At 45.1% G+C, this 19376-nt stretch overlaps 1 protein-coding gene across 2 annotated transcripts in view; it reads right to left on the bottom strand.

The window, feature by feature from the left end:
- The window catches only part of DDX39B (DExD-box helicase 39B), a 96307-nt gene that overhangs the window by 38249 nt on the left and 38682 nt on the right, over window positions 1-19376 (bottom strand). For both annotated transcript variants that reach the window (XM_078645886.1, XM_078645887.1), the window contains exon 7: window positions 13092-13223. In XM_078645886.1, coding sequence (XP_078502012.1) covers window positions 13092-13223 — 132 coding nt within the window. The remainder of the gene's footprint in view (window positions 1-13091; window positions 13224-19376) is intronic.

The raw sequence follows: 19376 nt of genomic DNA, 5'->3' as shown, positions 1-19376 counted from the left end.
TGCGTTGCACGTGGAAAAGAAGGAAACTGACGTCAGCGCGCCGGAAGGGACTTATATGACCTCGCGGACGTCACGTACATGGGACGTCAGGGCAGGGTCGTGTGGCACCGTACCCCGGCGCACAGAGGTGCTGCTGCAAAAAAAAAAAATCAGTATCCAGTCTGACGCCTGGGGATATTCTAAGTTAGGGAATCTGGGGCTATATATGTCTATCAGTTTAACAACAGAAGCGTACTTGTACAATCATCAAAGAAGGGGAAATGGGAGCAAAATGTCTGGCTTAAGCCCACTGCAAGGGTGGGACCACACAACTACTGTTATATACCCAATGCATCTATGAGATAATGAATTTGGTGAACAACAATTCAGAGTAGCTTAAGAATGTAAAAAACGCCACTCATGCATTACAACAAAGCAAGTACTCCATGAAAGGCAGAATGAACACCAAACAGCTCGAGACAAGAATAAAAGTGAAACCAAAACCTACTTAATGCAGATTTTAAAGAACTGTACAGAATGGGCATTGCAAGGCAGGCCTAAATATTAGATTGATGCTGATACATTGAGAGAGCAGAAATGAAGAACTGATCTGGCATTCGTAATTTAATAATTTACATCCAACACAAATCGTTCTTCCAAATTTTTGGTTTGTAAAACACTGATGTGCATTTTTAGTGGGCAATACGTTCAACAAGACCCCTGTAGGCTTAAATCACAGCAAAATTAGATTCACAAAATTCTCAAAACTTTCAAACAGGTTCATGAAACATTCGACATTTAACTGTTGGGATAGAGTAGGTTTCTTCCCGTTTTTACGAAATTCCTATGAGCAAATAAAACCAATCCTTGGAGCATGTGGACTAACCAAGTCTTCCCTCCGCGCAGGGACTAAAGGACTTTGATTACTTGAGCAAGCACGGCAAACAGGTTAAGAGCAGCCAATTAAGTGCGCAACCAGGGGCAGTCTGGTGAGAAATGGCATTGCCTCCGCAGTTACTTAAACTATAAGCATTTACTCGTAGCACGTAATGCAGTAAATTCACATGCTCTGCATACTCTTGCCAACTAGCGTTGGGCTCATAAATCAAAAGTTGTTTTCATCTGAAGAAGCTTCTTGTCACCTATGCCCCCTTTTGTAGTCAACATCAACCTTTGATTGTTGCTCAGCAGGTGAAGGGGGAAGTTGAGTGTAGCGTAACACTACCATGATGTACTTTATGCACGGCAAGCTGCTTAGTATTCTGAAGTTAATAATAGTAGCATCTTTACTGGCTCCAGGGAAGTAGAGTAGCATGTGAATCTACAGCACACTACACGTTACGGAAACAAAATGGTTACTTACTAGAAGGAGTAGTTTTGCAGCTTGAAGAGTTTCTGGGTTCACATGCTGTGCATTACTTCGCTATATGGTGGTTGGGTTCTGAATTGCCTTTTTTTGTAGAGCATCACCCGCAATTTTAAGCTAGGTCCATCCCTTGTGTACGTCAGATGGCGCCCCGGAAGTTCCTGTGCATGGTAGCCATCTTCTGATTTTTCCCCTGTTCTTTCCTCGGTAGGGTTGGTCTTCAATTTTCTTGTTTTCCTTTTATGTGATCTTTTCTTCCACCCGTTTGCATTCCTCCTGTGCATGGTAGCCATCTTCTGATATTTCCCCTGTTCCGGTAGGTCTTCAATTTTCTTGTTTTCCTTTTATGTGATCTTTTCTTCCACCCGTTTGCATTCCTCTTGAGGGGAGGTGGGTGGGTCACATGTAAATCCAGAAAACTCTTCAAGCTGCAAAACTACAGCTACTGGTAAGTAACTTTCGTTTTGCAGGATGAATCCTTTTCTGTATTCACGTTATGTTATATAAAATTATTTAAGGCACACAGCTACTCAAGAGTGTCCCAGCGCTAGCATAGGCACATGCTGTGCATTAGATTATGTAGGGGTTTCCCTCTCCTTGGGGTGACTGTGGTAAGATGAGAAAGACCTTGTGAACAGGGGTTCAAGTATCTTTTGTCCCACCGAAGCCTCCTTTGTCAGCTGTATATCTACGCAGTAATGCTAGGTTAAGAGGTGTGAAGATGCCCATGTCACCGCTGCTCCTATAGTGTCTATTGGCACATTAGCCATGAAGGCCAGGGTTAACCCTTTTTTCCTCGTTGAGTGGGCTTTTGGCTGGGAGATTAGTGTTTTCCTCGCAGAGGAATACCACAGCTCAATTGCTTCTACAATCCAAAGTGCAATTATCCCATTTGTCACAGGTTCTCCTTTGTTGGGTGTAAGAGACTAACAATTGATTCCCCTTACGGAATTGTTTTGTCTCCTGTAGATACTATAGTAAAGCCTTTCTTACATCCAGGGTATGAATGCTTCTTTCTAGTCATGTTTGTGAGTTTTAGAAGAAAACTGCTATCTGAACTGTAAAGCAATTTCCTCTCAAGCAACGGTAAGTGGGCAGATGGTGCAAAGGTTTGGAATAAGGTTAACACAAGCTGGCTAACCACAGCATGTTGCTCTAGCATGTCCACACAGAAATGCTTTGTAAAATCATGTGCGGTTGACCCCTGTAGAGGTCTACTAATGGGACTTTATCAAGGAAAGCCATGGTTCTTGCATTTAGTGTGCCCTGGGAGGTGCAGGGAGTACATGCTCTGAATAAAGCTTTGGCATAGCAGGTAGGATTCAGTGACCATACATCTTGCAGCCTGCCCTGGGAATGGGGGTGCGGTTTGCCAAAGTTACAAAGGGGTGGTTAGTATGGCAGAAGAGTTTAATCCCACTGGACGCTGAAGATGTGCAACACCCTTTCTGCAAGGAACTAGGTTGCGGCTAGAATACAGACAGCTCAACAGTTTGGTTAATATGGAAAGTTGAGACTACCCAAGGCAGGAACTTTTGATTTGTTCTAAGGACACTGTCCTTGGGCAACTGAAGGAATATGCTACTTACCAGTATGCATCTGTTCTTGGCATAGAGGGCTGCAGAGTGGTACATTTATGAATAGATCGCCATCTGGTGTTGGGCTCGGATGATTGCACTTTGTTTTTCTTCTGGAGAAGTCTTTGTCGTCATAGGTGACTCCTCCTCTCGGTGTTAGTGCGCATGGGCATCGGCTCCATCCTTAGATTGTTTTGCCATAGTAGGGTTAGATGGAGTAGTGTAGTGTAGTACATAAAGATATGCCCATGTAAATGTATCTAAATAAGATAATGTTGGGACAGACACAGGTTTCCGGGGAGGCAGGGAGGGCATGTACCACTCTGCAGCCCTCTATGCCAAGAACAGATGCATACTGGTAAGTAGCATATTCCGTTCGAGGCATATGGGCTGCAGATGGTACATTTATGAATAGATTGTACAGCAGTCACCTCCCTAGCGGTGGTCACCAGTGTCTGTCGCAACTGTCTGAAATAGAGTTTTTAATACAGCTTGGCCCACTCTGGCTTGTTGTGCAGCCTGTACATCAACACAGTAGTGCTTTGTGAATGTATGTGGTGTAGACCAAGTTGCTGCTCTACATATGTCATCTAGGGGAATGTTCCCTAAGAATGCCATAGATGCTCCTAGTTTTCTTGTGGAATGAGCTCTAGGAGGAACAGTTAATGTTCTCTTTGCTTTAATGTAACATATTTGTATACATCTTACAATCCATCTTGCGATGCCTGCTTTAGAGATAGGATTGCCCTTATGTGTTGAGGAAAATGCTACAAATAGTTGTTTAGTTTTCCTGAAGTCTTGTGTTCTTTCTATGTAGTACAAAATGGCTCTTTTAACATCTAGTGTATGTAGAGCCCTTTCTGCCACCGTCTGTGGCTTTGGAAAGAAGACTGGTAATTCCACTGGCTGATTGATGTGGAATGCTGAAATTACTTTAGGCAAGAACTTTGGGATTGTTCTAAGAACCACTTTATTCTGGTGTATCTGTAGGAATGGTTCTTGTATTGTTAATGCCTGTAACTCGCTTACTCTTCTGAGTGAGGTAATGGCTATAAGGAATGCCACCTTCCATGTAAGGAATTGTATTTCGCACCTATGCATAGGTTCGAAGGGTGGCCCCATTAGTCTGGTGAGTACTACGTTGAGGTTCCAGACTGGGGAAGGTGGTAATCTTGGTGGAATGACTCTTTTAAGACCTTCCATGAATGCTTTTATCGCTGGTACTCTGAACAGTGATATGCGCTGCCTGTTTTGTAGGTATGCTGCTATAGCTGCTAGATGTACTCTGATAGATGTGTACGCTAGATTACATTGCTGTAAGTGTAACAAGTAGCAAATAATCTCCCTTGTTGATACGTCTAGAGGGTTGATATTGTTATTAGTACAGTGTATAGCAAACCTCTTCCACTTAGCTGCATAGCATGCTCTGGTGGTTGGACGTCTCGCTTGTTTAATTATTTCCATGCAATTTGGGGGGAGATCTAAGTACCCAAATTCTAGGATTTCAGGAGCCAGATCGCTAAGTTCAATTGAGTTGGATCTGGGTGCATTATTTCTCCATGGTTCTGTGTAAGGTGCATGGGTAGAATTCGTAGCTTTTGATGTGGCACTTGTGAGAGTTGCAGGAGCGTGGTGAACCACGGCTGTCTTGCCCACGTGGGTGCTACTGGTATCATGGTCATTGAATGTTGTTGCAGTTTCCTGACCACTAATGGGATTAGTGGGAGAGGGGGAAAAGCGTATGCAAATTTGTTGGACCAATTTATCCATAACGCATTGCCCTGCGACAGGTGATGTGGGTACCTGGACGCGAAGCTTTGGCATTTTGCGTTCTGATGAGTGGCAAATAGGTCTATCTCTGGTTGTCCCCATCTTTGGAAGAATGGCTGCAGTATTTGTTGGTGCAGTTCCCATTCGTGTATTTGTTCCGACTGTCTGCTTAAGATGTCTGCTATCTGGTTTTGAACTCCTGGTAGGTGTTCGGCTAACAGATAGATGTTTTGAGGAATGGCCCATCTCCAAATTTCCTGTGCTAGTCTGGATAATTGGAGAGAGTGCGTCCCCCCCTGTTTTTGAATATAATACATTGCTGTCATGTTGTCTGTTCTGATCAGGACTGCTTTGTGGATAACATGTATCTGAAAGGCTTTCAATGCTAGAAACACTGCCAGTAGTTCTAGATAGTTGATGTGCAGTGTTCCTTCCTGCACACTCCACCTTCCTTGTACTGTGTATTTGTCCATATGTGCTCCCCATCCGGTGAGCGATGCGTCTGCTGTTATTGTCACCTGTGGAATTGGCTCTAGGAACGACCGCCCCTTGGTAATGTTTGTTCTGTTCCACCACTTCAGAGAGCGGTGTGTGCGGTCGTCTACCAACACCAGATCCGTAATCTGTCCTTGAGCCTGATTCCACTGTGTCGCTAAGCATTCTTGTAGCGGACGCATTTGTAGTTTTGCATATGGTATTAGCAGTATGCAGGATGACATCATGCCTAATAGCTGCATGAACACTCTTGCTGTTAGTGAGTGTTGTGGCTGAAATCTCTGAATGATTGTAAGCATTGTTTGGACTCTGATTGGGTTGGGGTACACTTTGGCTTTTTCTGTGTCTATGGTAGCCCCCAGATATTGTTGAACTTTGTTTGGTTGTAGGTGTGACTTTGTGTAGTTCACCGTGAACCCTAGCTGGTGTAGTAGCTGAATTGTCTTTTGTGTGTGTTGCAGACACTCCTCTTGTGACCTGGCTTTTATTAGCCAGTCGTCCAAGTATGGGAAGACATGAATTTGTTGTCTTCTTAGGTGAGCTGCTACCACTGCCAGGCATTTTGTGAACACCCTTGGTGCCGTCGTGACACCAAATGGGAGGACTTTGAACTGATAATGTTGTCCTTCTACCACAAACCTGAGGTATTTCCTGTGGGCTTTGTGAATAGGGATATGAAAGTAAGCGTCTTTTAGATCCAGTGTAGAAAGAAAGTCCCCTTTCTTCAGTAAAGGAAGTACTTGTTGGAGCGTGACCATGTGGAAATGTTCCGAATTTATGTATGCGTTGAGAGGTCTTAGGTCCAGTATTGGCCTTAGAGACCCGTCCTTTTTGGGGATTAGGAAGTATAGGGAGTATACTCCTGTTCCCTGTTGGTGCTGTGGAACCTTCTCTATGGCATGCTTTTCTAGCAGTGATATTACTTCCTGTTTTAACAGTGTCAGGTGATCTTGTTTCATTGGACGCTGTTTGGGGGGGATGTTTGGTGGGGTAGCTGTGAGTTCTAGGCAATAACCATGTTGGATAATTTGTCTTACCCACTTGTCTGATGTGATGTTTTCCCAGACAGGTAGGAACTGTGATAGGCGTCCCCCTACCGGTGTTATATGGTCTGGGGGAAGCTCTATGAAGTCACTGTTTTGGGGTTGGAGAGTTGCGGTTGTTGTTGTTTCCGCGACCTCTACCCTTGTTGTTGTTACCCCTGTATCCACCTCTAGAATTACCTCTGGGTGATGTAGGTGTAAAAGAGGTTTGCTGTTGGTTTGTACCTGTACTTTTGGATCCTCCTCTATAGGTGGATCTACGAAAGGAACCTCTTTGTGTCGGCTGCTGCAATGCTCCCATTGATTTAGCCGTTTCTGTATCCTTTTTCATCTTTTCTAGGGCCTCATCTGTCCCTGTGCCAAAAAGTGTTTTCCCATCAAAAGGTTGATTAAGTAACGAGGTTTGTACCTCTTGTTTGAATCCTGACACTCTGAGCCATGCATGTCTCCTTAACATGATGCTTGTATTTGTCGACCTTGCCGCAGTTTCTGCCGCGTCTAGGGCGCACTTTATTGAAGTGTTAGTAATTAACTTCCCTTCTTGTATAAGTTGATCAGCTCTCTTTTGATGTTCTTTAGGGAGATGTTTGATGAGTGTTTCTAACTCATCATAATGCGCTCTGTCATACCTTGCAAGTAGTGCTTGCGTATTAGCTATGCGCCAACTGTTTGCCGCTTGAGATGCTACTCTCTTGCCAGAGGCATCTATTAGTTTAGACTCTTTGTCAGGAGGTGGCGCTTCTCCTGTAGATAAAGAGTTTGCTCTCTTGCGAGCGTTTGTGACCACTAGTGAGTCTAGAGGAATTTGTCCCTTAATGTATATTGGGTCTTTTGGAGCTGCCCTATATTTTTTATCAATTCTTGGGTTCAATACCCTAGCCCTCACTGGGTCTTTGAATATCTCTGATGTATGACTGAGAAGGCCTTTTAGCATTGGTAGTGTTCCTGATGTTTTTTGTGCAGTAGGTAGTGTCTCTAATAAGAAGTCCTGTACTAGAGGTTCTGTATGTAGGTCTACCTTATGAAATGTTGCTGCTCTAGTAATGAGTTGTGCAAACCCAGTATTGTCATCAGGAGGTGAAGGTTTTGAGGGATATGACTCAAGGTCGGTATCATTACCTGATCCCACATTATACTCCTCCCATGGGTCTGCCTCCTCTGGGATTGTGTCCTCATCATCCCCAGGGTGTCCCCCCTCCCCTGTGTCACTCTCTCCATCTGTTGTAGGTGTAGATGGACGTGTGGGAGGAATATCTGGCCTATTGTGAGGAATAGGCGAAGATGGTGTGTGAGGTTTGGGAGAAGGGGGAGGAGTTGTATTCGTCCCCATTGTTCTCTTCTTTGGATGAGCCTTGTCGTCCAAATGTTCATGTTTCCTCTTTTTAGGTAGTTCTGTGACTACCTTGCCAGTCTTTGGGTCAATAAACAAAGTCTTTTGTTTAGGATCCGTTCCGTGTTCCTGTGTCGGTACCGCAGTTTTCGGTTCCGAAAGGTGTTTTTTCTTTGAAATGTCCATTTGTATTTTCGGTGCCGAAGTTTTGTTCGGATCCGACTTCTTCGGTATCGAAGATGTCCCCGGTGTCGAGGGTGTTTTCGGCGCCGAAGCGTGCTTCGGTGTCGACATGGACTGCTTCGACTTCGAGCTTTCCTTGACCTGGTGCTTCGGTGTCGATGTGGTCGGTTTATCGGAACCGGAACCACTATGATGGGGGACCGAGTGTTTCGGTTTCTGTTTCGTTGCCGGGCTCGAAGGCGGGGCGTTGGAAACTTTTTTCGGTTGTCTGACCGGGCTCGAGGGCGGGGTCGACACCGTGCGGGGTCTGTTTTTCGGTAAAGGGACGTCGTCACTCACGGTTTGTTGGACGTCGATTTCCTCGACGTCGGACTCGTCCGCTTCTGACCCCGCCTCGTCGGCCTCTTCTTCCTCCTCTTCTGGGTGCTGGTCCTCGAACAGATCCGGGATTGCTTGTGACTGCATTCTCGATACCTCGTGTCTTCGGGCTCGACGGTTTCTAATCGTCAACTTTGACGAGAACGCTGCACAGGCCTCACAGTCCCTGGATTCGTGTTCAGGGGACAAGCAGAGGTTGCACACTTCGTGTAGGTCCTTGTGTGGGAACTTAGCACCACACGTTGGACATTTTTTGAATGGAGTCCTTTCCATGGACCCCGGGCTGGACTACGTCGAGTTTCTCGTAGTCGTCGTCCTTCGAATCGCGTCGGTATTGAGTGAAGTCGCGTTCGATAACGATACCGTCGATTTGGAAAGGAATACGCGCCGGTTATAACCTTCTTTGTTGAAGTCGGTCCGGAGCGCTTCGATCCTCATCCGAACCCGATGGCGGAAAAAAACAATCTAAGGATGGAGCCGATGCCCATGCGCACTAACACCGAGAGGAGGAGTCACCTATGACGACAAAGACTTCTCCAGAAGAAAAACAAAGTGCAATCATCCGAGCCCAACACCAGATGGCGATCTATTCATAAATGTACCATCTGCAGCCCATATGCCTCGAACTGAACATTTCAGGAGTGCTTATATATCTGATGCTACAGAGCAAGGTTATGATGTGATCAGAAAAGCCATGTTCCAGGAAAGCGTATACTGCAAGTACGGAGGGCTTCAAAAGGTGGCCCATAAGCCCTGAGAGAACTACGTTGATGTTCCACATTGAGGCTGGATGCATTCTAGGGGGGTATGGCTCCTCTATGAACTCATTAGCGTCAGGAATTCTAAAAAAGGAGGAGTGCTTCCTGTTCTGCATGTGTGCCACCACAGTACATGTAGTGGGCTTCAGAGCCTTGCGTCAGCTGCTTGGGATCTCGTGCCTGATCTGCCAGTGTTTTAAGAGAAGGTCCCGCCTGACCTGTAGCTTCTCACTGCGGATTGAATGACATCTCCAGTAATGTTAGGTACCAGGGCTGTCAAGGTCCAAGTTGGTAGCAAGGAAATGAGTCATGGACACATGCCTTTTTTCTCACCATGTACAGGATGGGTGAGAGAGAAGTAAACGTGCAGGTATCACTAACCAGTTCGTCCATAGTGTATTGCCCATTGACTCTGGATACCAGGGGCAAAGCATGAACATTTTGCATTTTCTGGGGGCAGCGAAGGAGTCGATGGATGGGGTTCTCCGCTGCTGGTCCATTTGCGGACTTGATGAAGTGTCCTGCTGAATAGATCTGCAGTGTTGTCCCACCCCCTGTCTGTATAATTGGCAGTCGTGTTTCTGTCTCTATGAGAACCACTTTGCCACAAATAAGCCTTTAAAATGCCTTGAAGGCTGGGTGGATGGCCAGCAGCTGTAGGTAGTTGAGGTGTCAACCCTGGTGGTGAGGTGTCCAAGTAGACTGCACGGCCATGCTGCCAAATAGTGTGCTCTATCCAGTGAGCATTCAGTCAGTGGTAATGGTCACTTGTGGGAGAGGGTCCAAGAAAGGCATGCCGAGCAACATATTTCTGCTGTTAAACTCGTGCAGTGTTGGACTTTATCAACACAATCTTCCCACTCACCCGCTGCTTACGGCTATTGTTTCACGAGTTACTATGGGTGTGTGAATGTGTAATCTGTCACAATTGCTATGCAAAAAGAATACCATCTTACTCAAGAGCTTTATCACAGTTTTTACAATTAGCAGATGAGTTGACGAAAAATGAGTCAGCAGCTGCTGGATGCCGCCATCCTTTGCTGGTTGGAATATCAGTCCCAGGGAGGGCTGGATCTGTTGTGATTGAGGTGCGATTTCTCCGCATTTATGGTGAACTCTAGACTGTGAAGGATGGTTAGAGATGCTAGAGTATGTGTAGACACTTTGCCTGCTGCTACTTCTAATCAACAAGTCACAAGGTGAAAGTGGAAGATGTGGCTGCTCGCTGTTGAGTGGCCACCACCACCACCATTAACTTGGTAACAGCCCGGGGAGCCATAGCGACTCTGTTGTAAGTGCACAACATTACCAATTCTCATTTCTACCCTTCTAACTGATGGGAGTGGTGGTCGGGCAGCAGGAGGCCATACTGCAAGGCAGTTCTACATGTAGTTTGACAGAATGAAGCTGGGGACATTGTAGACCCCCTTCAACCTGTTGGTGTGGCGCGAGGAGAAAAACTGTACTGCGCTCTTTTGGAGAAGTGCTTGAATGAATGCCTCCCTTTAGGAGAATGAGGTACACTTGGATGTGGATGTGTTGGCCTGTACTATTCATTGATCTGAGACTATCCCCTCCCCTCAAGGGTGAAAATTCTTAAACGCCCCATGGCACCCCAACCCCCGAAGGGGAAGGTGTGTGTGATTGGGGTAGAGGGTGTTTGGTAGAAGTACTTTACCAGAGCCCCTTCTGTCCCTGCACTTATTACCCCGATAATCACCCTATTAGAATCGTGAAAGGAATGCTGTTGGTGCTGGCAGGTTTGCACCCGGCCTGAGGGTATGGTCTTGTCCTGGCCGCTAGTTTGCTGCCTACTAACAATGCCCCTTAAGGGGGCAGACTGCCGGGTGCCTATGGACTTGGCAAAGTTGAAGGCAAACAGCTTATCTGCTTGGGTTCAAAAAGAGATGTTTCCTGTTGAATGTGATGTTGAGATGTTGCTAGATTGCAGAGCCGCAAGCAATGGAGCACAAAACTGGAGATTACGCTGCAGGATGTAGCACAGTGTCAAGACAGCAGCAAATGCTTATGTTTGAAGTAATCTTTCTGTAGGTCAGAGGTGCTGTAGCAGTAACATTTCCTAGTGAAATCCATCATAGCTCAAAAGGCAACAGGAACAAGCAAGATCACAGGCACAACTATGGTGACAATCACATAGAGATGCTGCAACATACACCTCCAGACAACAAATGGCATCAGATTTCACAGGAAACATACAGACCAGGTCAGCCTTGGAGTGGAACAGCCACAACCGTGGTTTCCAGTCGATGCCCTTGCCCTCCTTATTTTTGTGTTGGGGATGTTCACTGGAAGAAGCTATTAATTTCTTCTCAACTTAAGGAAGAACAGCCTTTTTCCAGGTACTACACAGTACATTCTGTCTTGGAGTGTCCACACCACAAGGTCATGAGCTGGTAAGGCAAGAATATTGACTGTGGTGGTTGTTGCCCGCTTAATTATGTCATAATACACAGTGGCGTCAGGCAACAGGAACGGCTTACCTTGGTATGGTTTCAAATCTGCATCATCCGCAGGGCTTCCATTGTAGTTCTCCACACACCCTTCCCGAGCGGGCTGGTTATGGTCTTCTTGCCCATAAGAGCCAGCCAGGTCAGAATATGAATAAACTGACCTGTCAGAGGCGCTATTAGTGGACGGGAAGGAGAGTATGGACGTGGTGAAAGTTAAGGAGGTAGTGGTGATTAGATGTAGGGGTGGGGGGCACTTGCAGCCATGTCTTTGTGCTTCTTGGGCACTGTATGCATTTGAAGAGCTACTTCTCGAAAGTCAGGCTCCTGGGGCCCCAAGGTGAACGGTTTTCCTGTTTTAGGTGTATGAAGAGCTGCTTCTGACTAGCGTAGGGTTCTTTCGCCAAACTCTCCAGAATAGGAATCTTGGATTCCTCGGACCTCAGCTCAGTATTGGAACTCTGCCCCGCAAGACAGCGTTCATTTCTGCTTGAATGGGAGAGAACTGATGTATACAGCCTTCACTGGCAAGGTGCTCTGATCCGAAGCCTTCTATTGGTCATGACCGGAGCCACAGGATGGCAATGGTCCAGAGTCCGAGCCCTGTTTGGGGCTCGGAACCAAACTTCGCAGGAGTAGGACTTTGCCTCAGCAGGGGGTGCTTAGGTGAGTGGGGTGTCAGCCCCTGGCTTTGGGGTGAATCCGAGCACTTTGCTTGTTGGAGGGTCCTGTTAGTGTTAACGCGGAGGGTGGCCTTTGTCAATCTTCCTCGGAAGGAAACCTCTGGGCTGGGCTCTCAGAGGGACTTGCCACTTTCTCTTCGATATCAAGCGGGTCTTGTTCAACAAACATGTTGGGCGTCTTGAAGGACTGATGCGGACTTTTCCAGTGTGCCTAACGCCTTTCCCTTCAATATCTCAAGGTGTTCTTACACTGAAAGGCGAGACACAACTCACTGGTCATGTAGGTGTGGTCGGGGGCGAGGTAAGAGATCGCAATAACGCATTTGGTGGTTCACCCATGGATACTTCACGTTGCACCTTGGACAAAATTGGAAGGGTGCGGTTTTCATTATCGGTTTCTGGTCTGCCTACTCAGGGATACTTTCAGAGGAGAGCGAAGATGACTGGAGTGCCTGCTACCAGGGTGAAGAGATAACGACCGGGAGTAGAGCAGAGTTCCAGTCAGGAGAATCATAGATGTTGACTGCATAGTCACTTGTCAGTGAGTGGTTGTGAAATGTGGAGCATTAGGACTGCAAAATCAGCGAAGATCGGGGCGGCAGAGGAACATGTCCAAAACCAGATGGTAAAAAAAATTAAAGTCCTGTCAGTCTCCATGCACACTGTGGACTAAGGGAGAAGTCGTAGCACATCCTGTAACATAAAACGTCTGAAGAAAAACAAGGTCTAATTTCTAACACTAGATGGCAAGAGTATTGGGATCATAGTATCAGCCAGGGATGTTATTAACATGGTGTTTCTAAAAAGGACAGCATCCTAAAAACAGCAGCGCTTTCTAATTGTATTAGCATGAATACCAGTCAATGTTTTGAAAAGTATCACAGATGTAAGGCGTGGGGTGCTATGGTGAATCAAAGGACCTCTGCTGCGCTGAACAGCCACTCCTTTCTAAAGGACAAGCTACCTTCTTATAGCTTTAACATGCTGGTTACCAGCTGTGCGAACTTCGTTTGCGCCACCCTCCCCGCCCCAGTCTCTCGGCACCCTTCCTCTCTTTTTACCTGATTGAACTCCAGCACATCCAGTAGGTCAAAGAGCTTCCGGTTCTTCTCGTTATCTTTCAGCTTGACGTAGTACTGCTGCAGTCCGTGCAAGGTTAGCTTGGTCTCGTCGTCCACAAAGATTTCCATGGGCTGGGGAGGAAACCAGGGGTTAAACCTCAGAGCTACCTGCTCTATACATTGGATTCTTGAGGGCGTGAGAAAGTGGGACGACTGTCTGTACTTCTACATTTTCCCCCAACCCATAACAAGCTTTGAACAATTTTCAGTGGCTGTGCACAAGCCCCCAACTGAAGCCATTCAAAGGTGGAGCTGTAGCTAAACGTGGAACTCAACCATCACAAACGCCCTACACTATGAACCGGTCACTTCACAGAACAAGAGTGGAAAAACAAGTCGAATAAAGACCCAATGTTCTTCCATTTGTGGAGGTCAGTCAGAGTGACTTCTAGGCTTCTGATCAACTAAGCAGATCATTTGGCAGAAGGGGAAGAGGGAGGGGGAGCAGCTGACCCCCCACAAGCGAAATTATACACATTTCTAGCACTATGTTCCTCACTTCCACGGATAAACAGTCATGTTCGAGACCAGACACAAAATTTATATAGTACACTAGTCTGAAAACACATTTGTCTTTCTGCACCCAAACCAGAACACATAGTATGTCGCAAATGCACTGAATTTGAAGCAGGAAAACAGACATTTACCTTGTACCCCTCTATGGCTATTTTGAAACCAAATGATACAGTGGTAAACTTTTTTTATTAGTCCTGAAGTTACTGGGTTTCGGAAGATTGTTCAGCCTCCCAAGAATCCCACTTTGCCAACCACAAGCTTAATATGCAGGCGAAAAGTCGTGTGAAAAAACACAAGCGTTTCTGAAAACTTCACAAAATCAGCATAGAAAGAACTCTGCATAGCCTCTAGTAACTTGCCTTTGTAAACCAAACACAATGCGAACTTGCGGCATTTGTGTCTAAACTAAAGAAAGTGAGTATCCAGTGTTTTAAGAGCAGTGTTATTAAATTAATTTTCAGTCTGCTATCTGGCTGAGAGCTGGCACATTATTCCTACTGCAACACTTTTTCAATGGACCTGACCATAACTAAACCGCAGAGCCACACAGACACCTGTATAACTTGTGCTTTGTACAGTTAAGTAAAATGTCTCCTAGTTATCAACTGTGTGACAGCATATTGCAAGCTAGCACTGTCTGGAGCACACCAAGCTACATGTTAAAAGGAGAAGATAAGAAAACATGGAATGATTAAGTGTGAACCTTCTGCTGCAGGAAAATACATTATTCCTGGGCGTTCAGCAATTGCTGGTGGTAAATCAATTCTAAAAGGGGTTGGGGCACATAACCCCATCACCCACCACATTCTTGACTCCTTGTTATGTTACAACCGCACTTTTTGAGCGCACGGCTACCCCGAAAGGGTGTCCCGGCGCTTTAGCAAAGAGGCCTGAACAGAACCCAGAAAACCCAGAGGCGGATACACTATAGGCGCACTGGTTATACAGAGAAGAGAACGGTCTTCAACTCCCTCCTAAAGGCCAGAAGATTATTAGCCTTGCGTAGAGAAAGAGGGAGCTCATTCCAGAAACGGGCTGCCATAAACTGAAAAGACCGACCTCCCATCCGCACTCGTTTGATCACTGGCACCTCGACTTTAGCCAAATCAGCTGATCTCAATTTCCTCCGTGGAACATAGAAAGCAATACGCTTCCTGAGGTAATCGGGGCCAGTAGAGTGGAGGGCTTTACACGCCAGCGTAAGAATTTTGAACCTGACTCTGCTAGGGATTGGAAGCCAATGCAACCTGACCCGCAACAAGGAGGCGCTGACTCTCCTCGGTAGGCCAAAAATTGCTCTGGCCGCCAAATTTTGAACAATTTGCAATCTGGACACAAGATATTTAGGCAGTCCTGCAAAAAGTGCGTTAGCATAGTCCAGACGCGATCCCACAAGCGCTTGAACAATGTTCTTACGGTATTGTAGGGAGAGCAGTGGGAGAAATTTCCTCAGCATCTTGAGGATGCCGAAGCATTTCCCCGCTAAACCCGTAATGTGTGGACGAAAGGAAAGATGGTCGTCAAACACAACTCCCAGATTTTTTACTTGGGAGGACGGTTTCTCAGGAGGAAACATGTCCGGGGGCCACCACGACTTCCAACCAGGGTCAGGGGCACAGCCAAAAAAGAGCAACTCTGACTTATCCGAGTTGCATTTCAGGCTCTGGTGCTGAAACCACGTAAAGACTGCACTCAGACAGTCTTTAATTCTACCGCCGTCAAAAACCTCTCCCTTCCTGCACGTGTCAGCTACAGTTTAATTTTTTTAATCAAGCTACCAAACAACCCGTTGAGAAGATGAACAGTTGTACTCTCTTCTGAAGAGAAATTAGATGCTGATAACGAGTGTTATCTAGATGACCTCTAACACTTGATTTAAGGAGCTTTAGTTTCCTCCTGCTGTTTACTATCAGCATGTGGCGGGTGCAGGGATGTGGAATTCCTATAGGCCGACGCCCTGAACATATTGTTTGGGTTCAATTGCAACACGTTTTCATGTATATTTTGTCCCTGGGACAAGAAGGTCCAACAGCCTACAGTATAACCCCTTTGGCTGCCAGTTGCCAGTACCACATTATGGATCAGTGAAGGGCATTCATTGCCTACAGTTAAGGTAATAATTGTGTCCATGCTGTTCAAACTTGTATTTATGGTTCATTAATGCACAGGTTTTATTAGGGTGAGCGCTCCAAGTAAATGTTGTAAGCTCAGACTGCACTACTGACAGTGGTTAGTGTATCAAAATATGTACAAATGTTTTCAATATTTAGCAACATGAGCCTATGTATAATGCTCCCAGAATGCTCTCTGGTTAGATGCAAATATTTGCAGAAGCTTGAAAGCACGATTGAGGATTCTTTGCTTTCAAAATATAATGTTCACAAAAAAAGCGAAAACATTTTGCTCAACTACTGAAAAAATGTAGGTACCATTCCTTTGCAGCATCATTTAGTAAAATGTGTTGATGTTCGCTAGTATATACCAAAAATATTCATAATGGAAAATCAGTGTAACTAGTTTTAATAAGATTATGGGAACAAAAATAAACAAGGATTGGCAAAGCCGGAGGTCTACAATTGTTGGTCAGCCTTTTGAGTTTGTCAAAGCGTGACTTGTTTTGGCATGGTTTTTGTATAACCTTATTGGTGTGGGAGCTGCCAGGCCCTCACCATTATAACAAACATTGGCAAAAATTGTTTTGGTCTCAAAGAGCACACGTCACTCACAGTGAAGCTAGCTGATAGAGGAAATGTTACGGTCATGGTTAACGCCAGACCTAATTAAAGGCCCAATTATTAAATAAAGTGCACCCTTGTGCTTGGATTAAGTGCAGATATATGACTTTTGTGAATTCACAAGACTACAGAAGTAGGACAAGAAATAGTACCCCAAGAAAATATATGTGAACTGCATTTTAGCATGAGCAAATATGCAGGTTTAGATTTGCTCATGCAAAAATCTGAGTGTTTGCAAGTTTACTTTCCCCAAACCACTTTTTCCCCAACCCTGGAAGAAGTTTGTGTCTGTCATTGTCAGGAGTAAATATCCAACATCTCTCAGTATGGGAAAAGATTAGAGAAGAGTCGGTGAAAACCATGAATACATGCAAATTAGTAGGTTTGCACAGACTCAAAGGGCATTCCAACCCTGGAACTCTTGCTTTTACCATTACCCCATCCCAGTATGTAGATCTGCAGAAACGTGGAAACATAAGAGAATTGCTAGAATTCAACCCCTCCTATGGCATGAGCCCTGGAATAATCAGAGAGGCTGTTTCAGAGCTCTTATATAATGAGATGGAGGTCATAATGTGTCACCACATCACATGGCACAAAAGGGACAAGTGGATTTTGTTACAGGACAAGTAGATTTATGAAGCAACCTTCCACATGGACAAGTAGATATTTTAATAAATTCCACACCCCTGTGGCTGGAAAGCATTGAATGAGGGGTGAAATTTCATTAAACCCATTGAGAATATATGAAACCCAGAAGGGATCAAAATGTTCAATTTTCCGTCCTAATTTCAGTGCATCCAAAACAAAGTACATGTGGCACAACCTATGGTTCTGGTGTGGGTTAAGGACAAGATGAGAAACTAAGTCAATAAATATTACAAACATTGCAAAGGTCAACTTACCACAGCTATACCGGTGATCTCCACGAAAGGGCTAGTAGTGCTGCATGAGAAACTCAGATACATCTCCAACCTTCCCTCCATTCCCCCCAAACTCAATGCATTATCTTTAACAATGACCAGCTCTGTGGACAGAACTAGAGGGTACAGACCATGGATTAACTCAATATGAATGGCTGAGAATATTTTAAGGGTGCATACAACTCAAGATATCCTAATCTGGAATACACCACTACATTTTTTTTAAATGCAAAAAGATGTGACATTCCCTGTGCTATGCAGAACAGGCAATCAAAAATGAAACATCTGTTCACATATATTCTGTACTCTAGACTCCAGGCGATATCTTATAAGGATGCACCAGCCTCACCCACTGAGATGCTTCATCATCGTGCCATGCCCCACGTGAAGTAGGGGTGCAACACCCACTGGGCCCATTGACAGGACACTTTGTTGGAGAGCTTTTCTTTTGTATTCCCAGGTTCAAAAAGGGCATCTGACAAATGCCCTGATTCTATTAAACAGGAAGGGTCTAGCGGATACAGCAGGAGAAAAATAATCTGTAATAAAAGTACCTATGCTTAGCTAAACAAATTGTTTTAAATAGATAGCATTACTAGTAAGATTAAAAAGGAGAGTGTGGACTTCTAGGACTTAATTGGTCCGCGAGTCTGGTCTACATGGTTTATGCCTTTATTGCCCTCTCAGGGTCGGTGGAAATTCCTCTGGACCTTAATTAAAATCCTAATCTTCTCCAAAGGGAAACCTATATTTCATTGATTTACATTTCCATGGGGCAAATCATAAAACCACTTCTATTAAAGTGCTATTGTCTTCAAATAAGAAACTTACTTCAAGAGTTCATGCATTTTATTGTCTTACATTTTACTTTTTCAGAGCCCCCTGGGATACGAGGACTTGGCACACTTTGCTTTGTTATTTAAAAAGGTATGGTGTGCCCGATGTCTGCCTACTCTGGTTCTTTGCTCCTGAATGGGTTGGGAGCTAAAAATGTATATGCAGTTTCAACTGTACTCAATCTCCCTCCAACACAAAAACTGACAAGTACAGCCATTTCCTCTAAGAAGCACCATTTCTGTATACACATGTGCCCTCTTTGGGAAAGTTCAACCAACTACAATCTGAATCAAGATGGACAAATTAAACTCACAAATCACTTTTTACTGGCTTCCAGTGCATTCGGAGTGTTGCGCTTTTAGAATTTCTACAACTGACACCCAGGACATCTAGAATAGGAGCAGTAGGCATCAGAGGAATAATAGTTTGATTTAATAATAGTTTGAATAACTATGCAACTAACGCTATTTGAATTTTAAAAGAAATGCATTCCAAGATTCCTGCAGAGAAATTTAACTGAAACCGCTCGTCCACAACTAATCCGGTCTACCTGCTTCAGGGATCCTTGCATGCTTGCGCTATCCATCAAGGCTACCCTACACCATGACAACAGTGAGGAAAGAGAGGAAGAGCAGCAGTATGCTGGCAGGAAGGCTAAAATTTCCCCAGTTCTGATTTTAATAGCTGAGGTGGTAAGTGAAATACATCTCTTCCCCACAACCAGGCACATAGGTATAATCAACTGCACACAGACATCTTAAATGAGAGCTGCACGTGGGCAGCCATTTTTGCTTTTAGAAGGGATTCTTCAGACGACCAGCAACGCAAAACCCATGGGAGACTTTGCCCTTTGCAACAATTCACAGCCCCATACCTTGACACACATGGAGAATGTCTAATAAACGGTATTACCTCTACAACTACTTCCCAAAATAATGTGGGGGGTGAAGGAGTGCAGACGCTGAACAGAGCAGTCAAAATGGCAAAACATTAACAGAAGACAAACAACAGACATGAGAGAGCTGAATCAAATGCGAACATACATAACAAAACAACAAAGGAAAAGGATAAGATGGTCTTGGAGGGAAGGTCCCAGCCAAGTCTCTGCTGCCGCCTCCTTCTCTGCAAATACGAGCAGGGTGGCCGCTGGACGTCAGGCAGGGTGGGAGGCCATGGGTCCTACAGCTGTCCCATTTTGACAGGATGGGTCCACC

The sequence above is a fragment of the Lissotriton helveticus genome, chromosome 5_1, assembly GCF_964261635.1.
Source record: "Lissotriton helveticus chromosome 5_1, aLisHel1.1, whole genome shotgun sequence".
In the NCBI taxonomy this organism is placed as follows: domain Eukaryota; kingdom Metazoa; phylum Chordata; class Amphibia; order Caudata; family Salamandridae; genus Lissotriton; species Lissotriton helveticus.
Note: the sequence above shows the minus strand (reverse complement) of the source record. Positions and strands in the feature narration are given on the sequence as shown.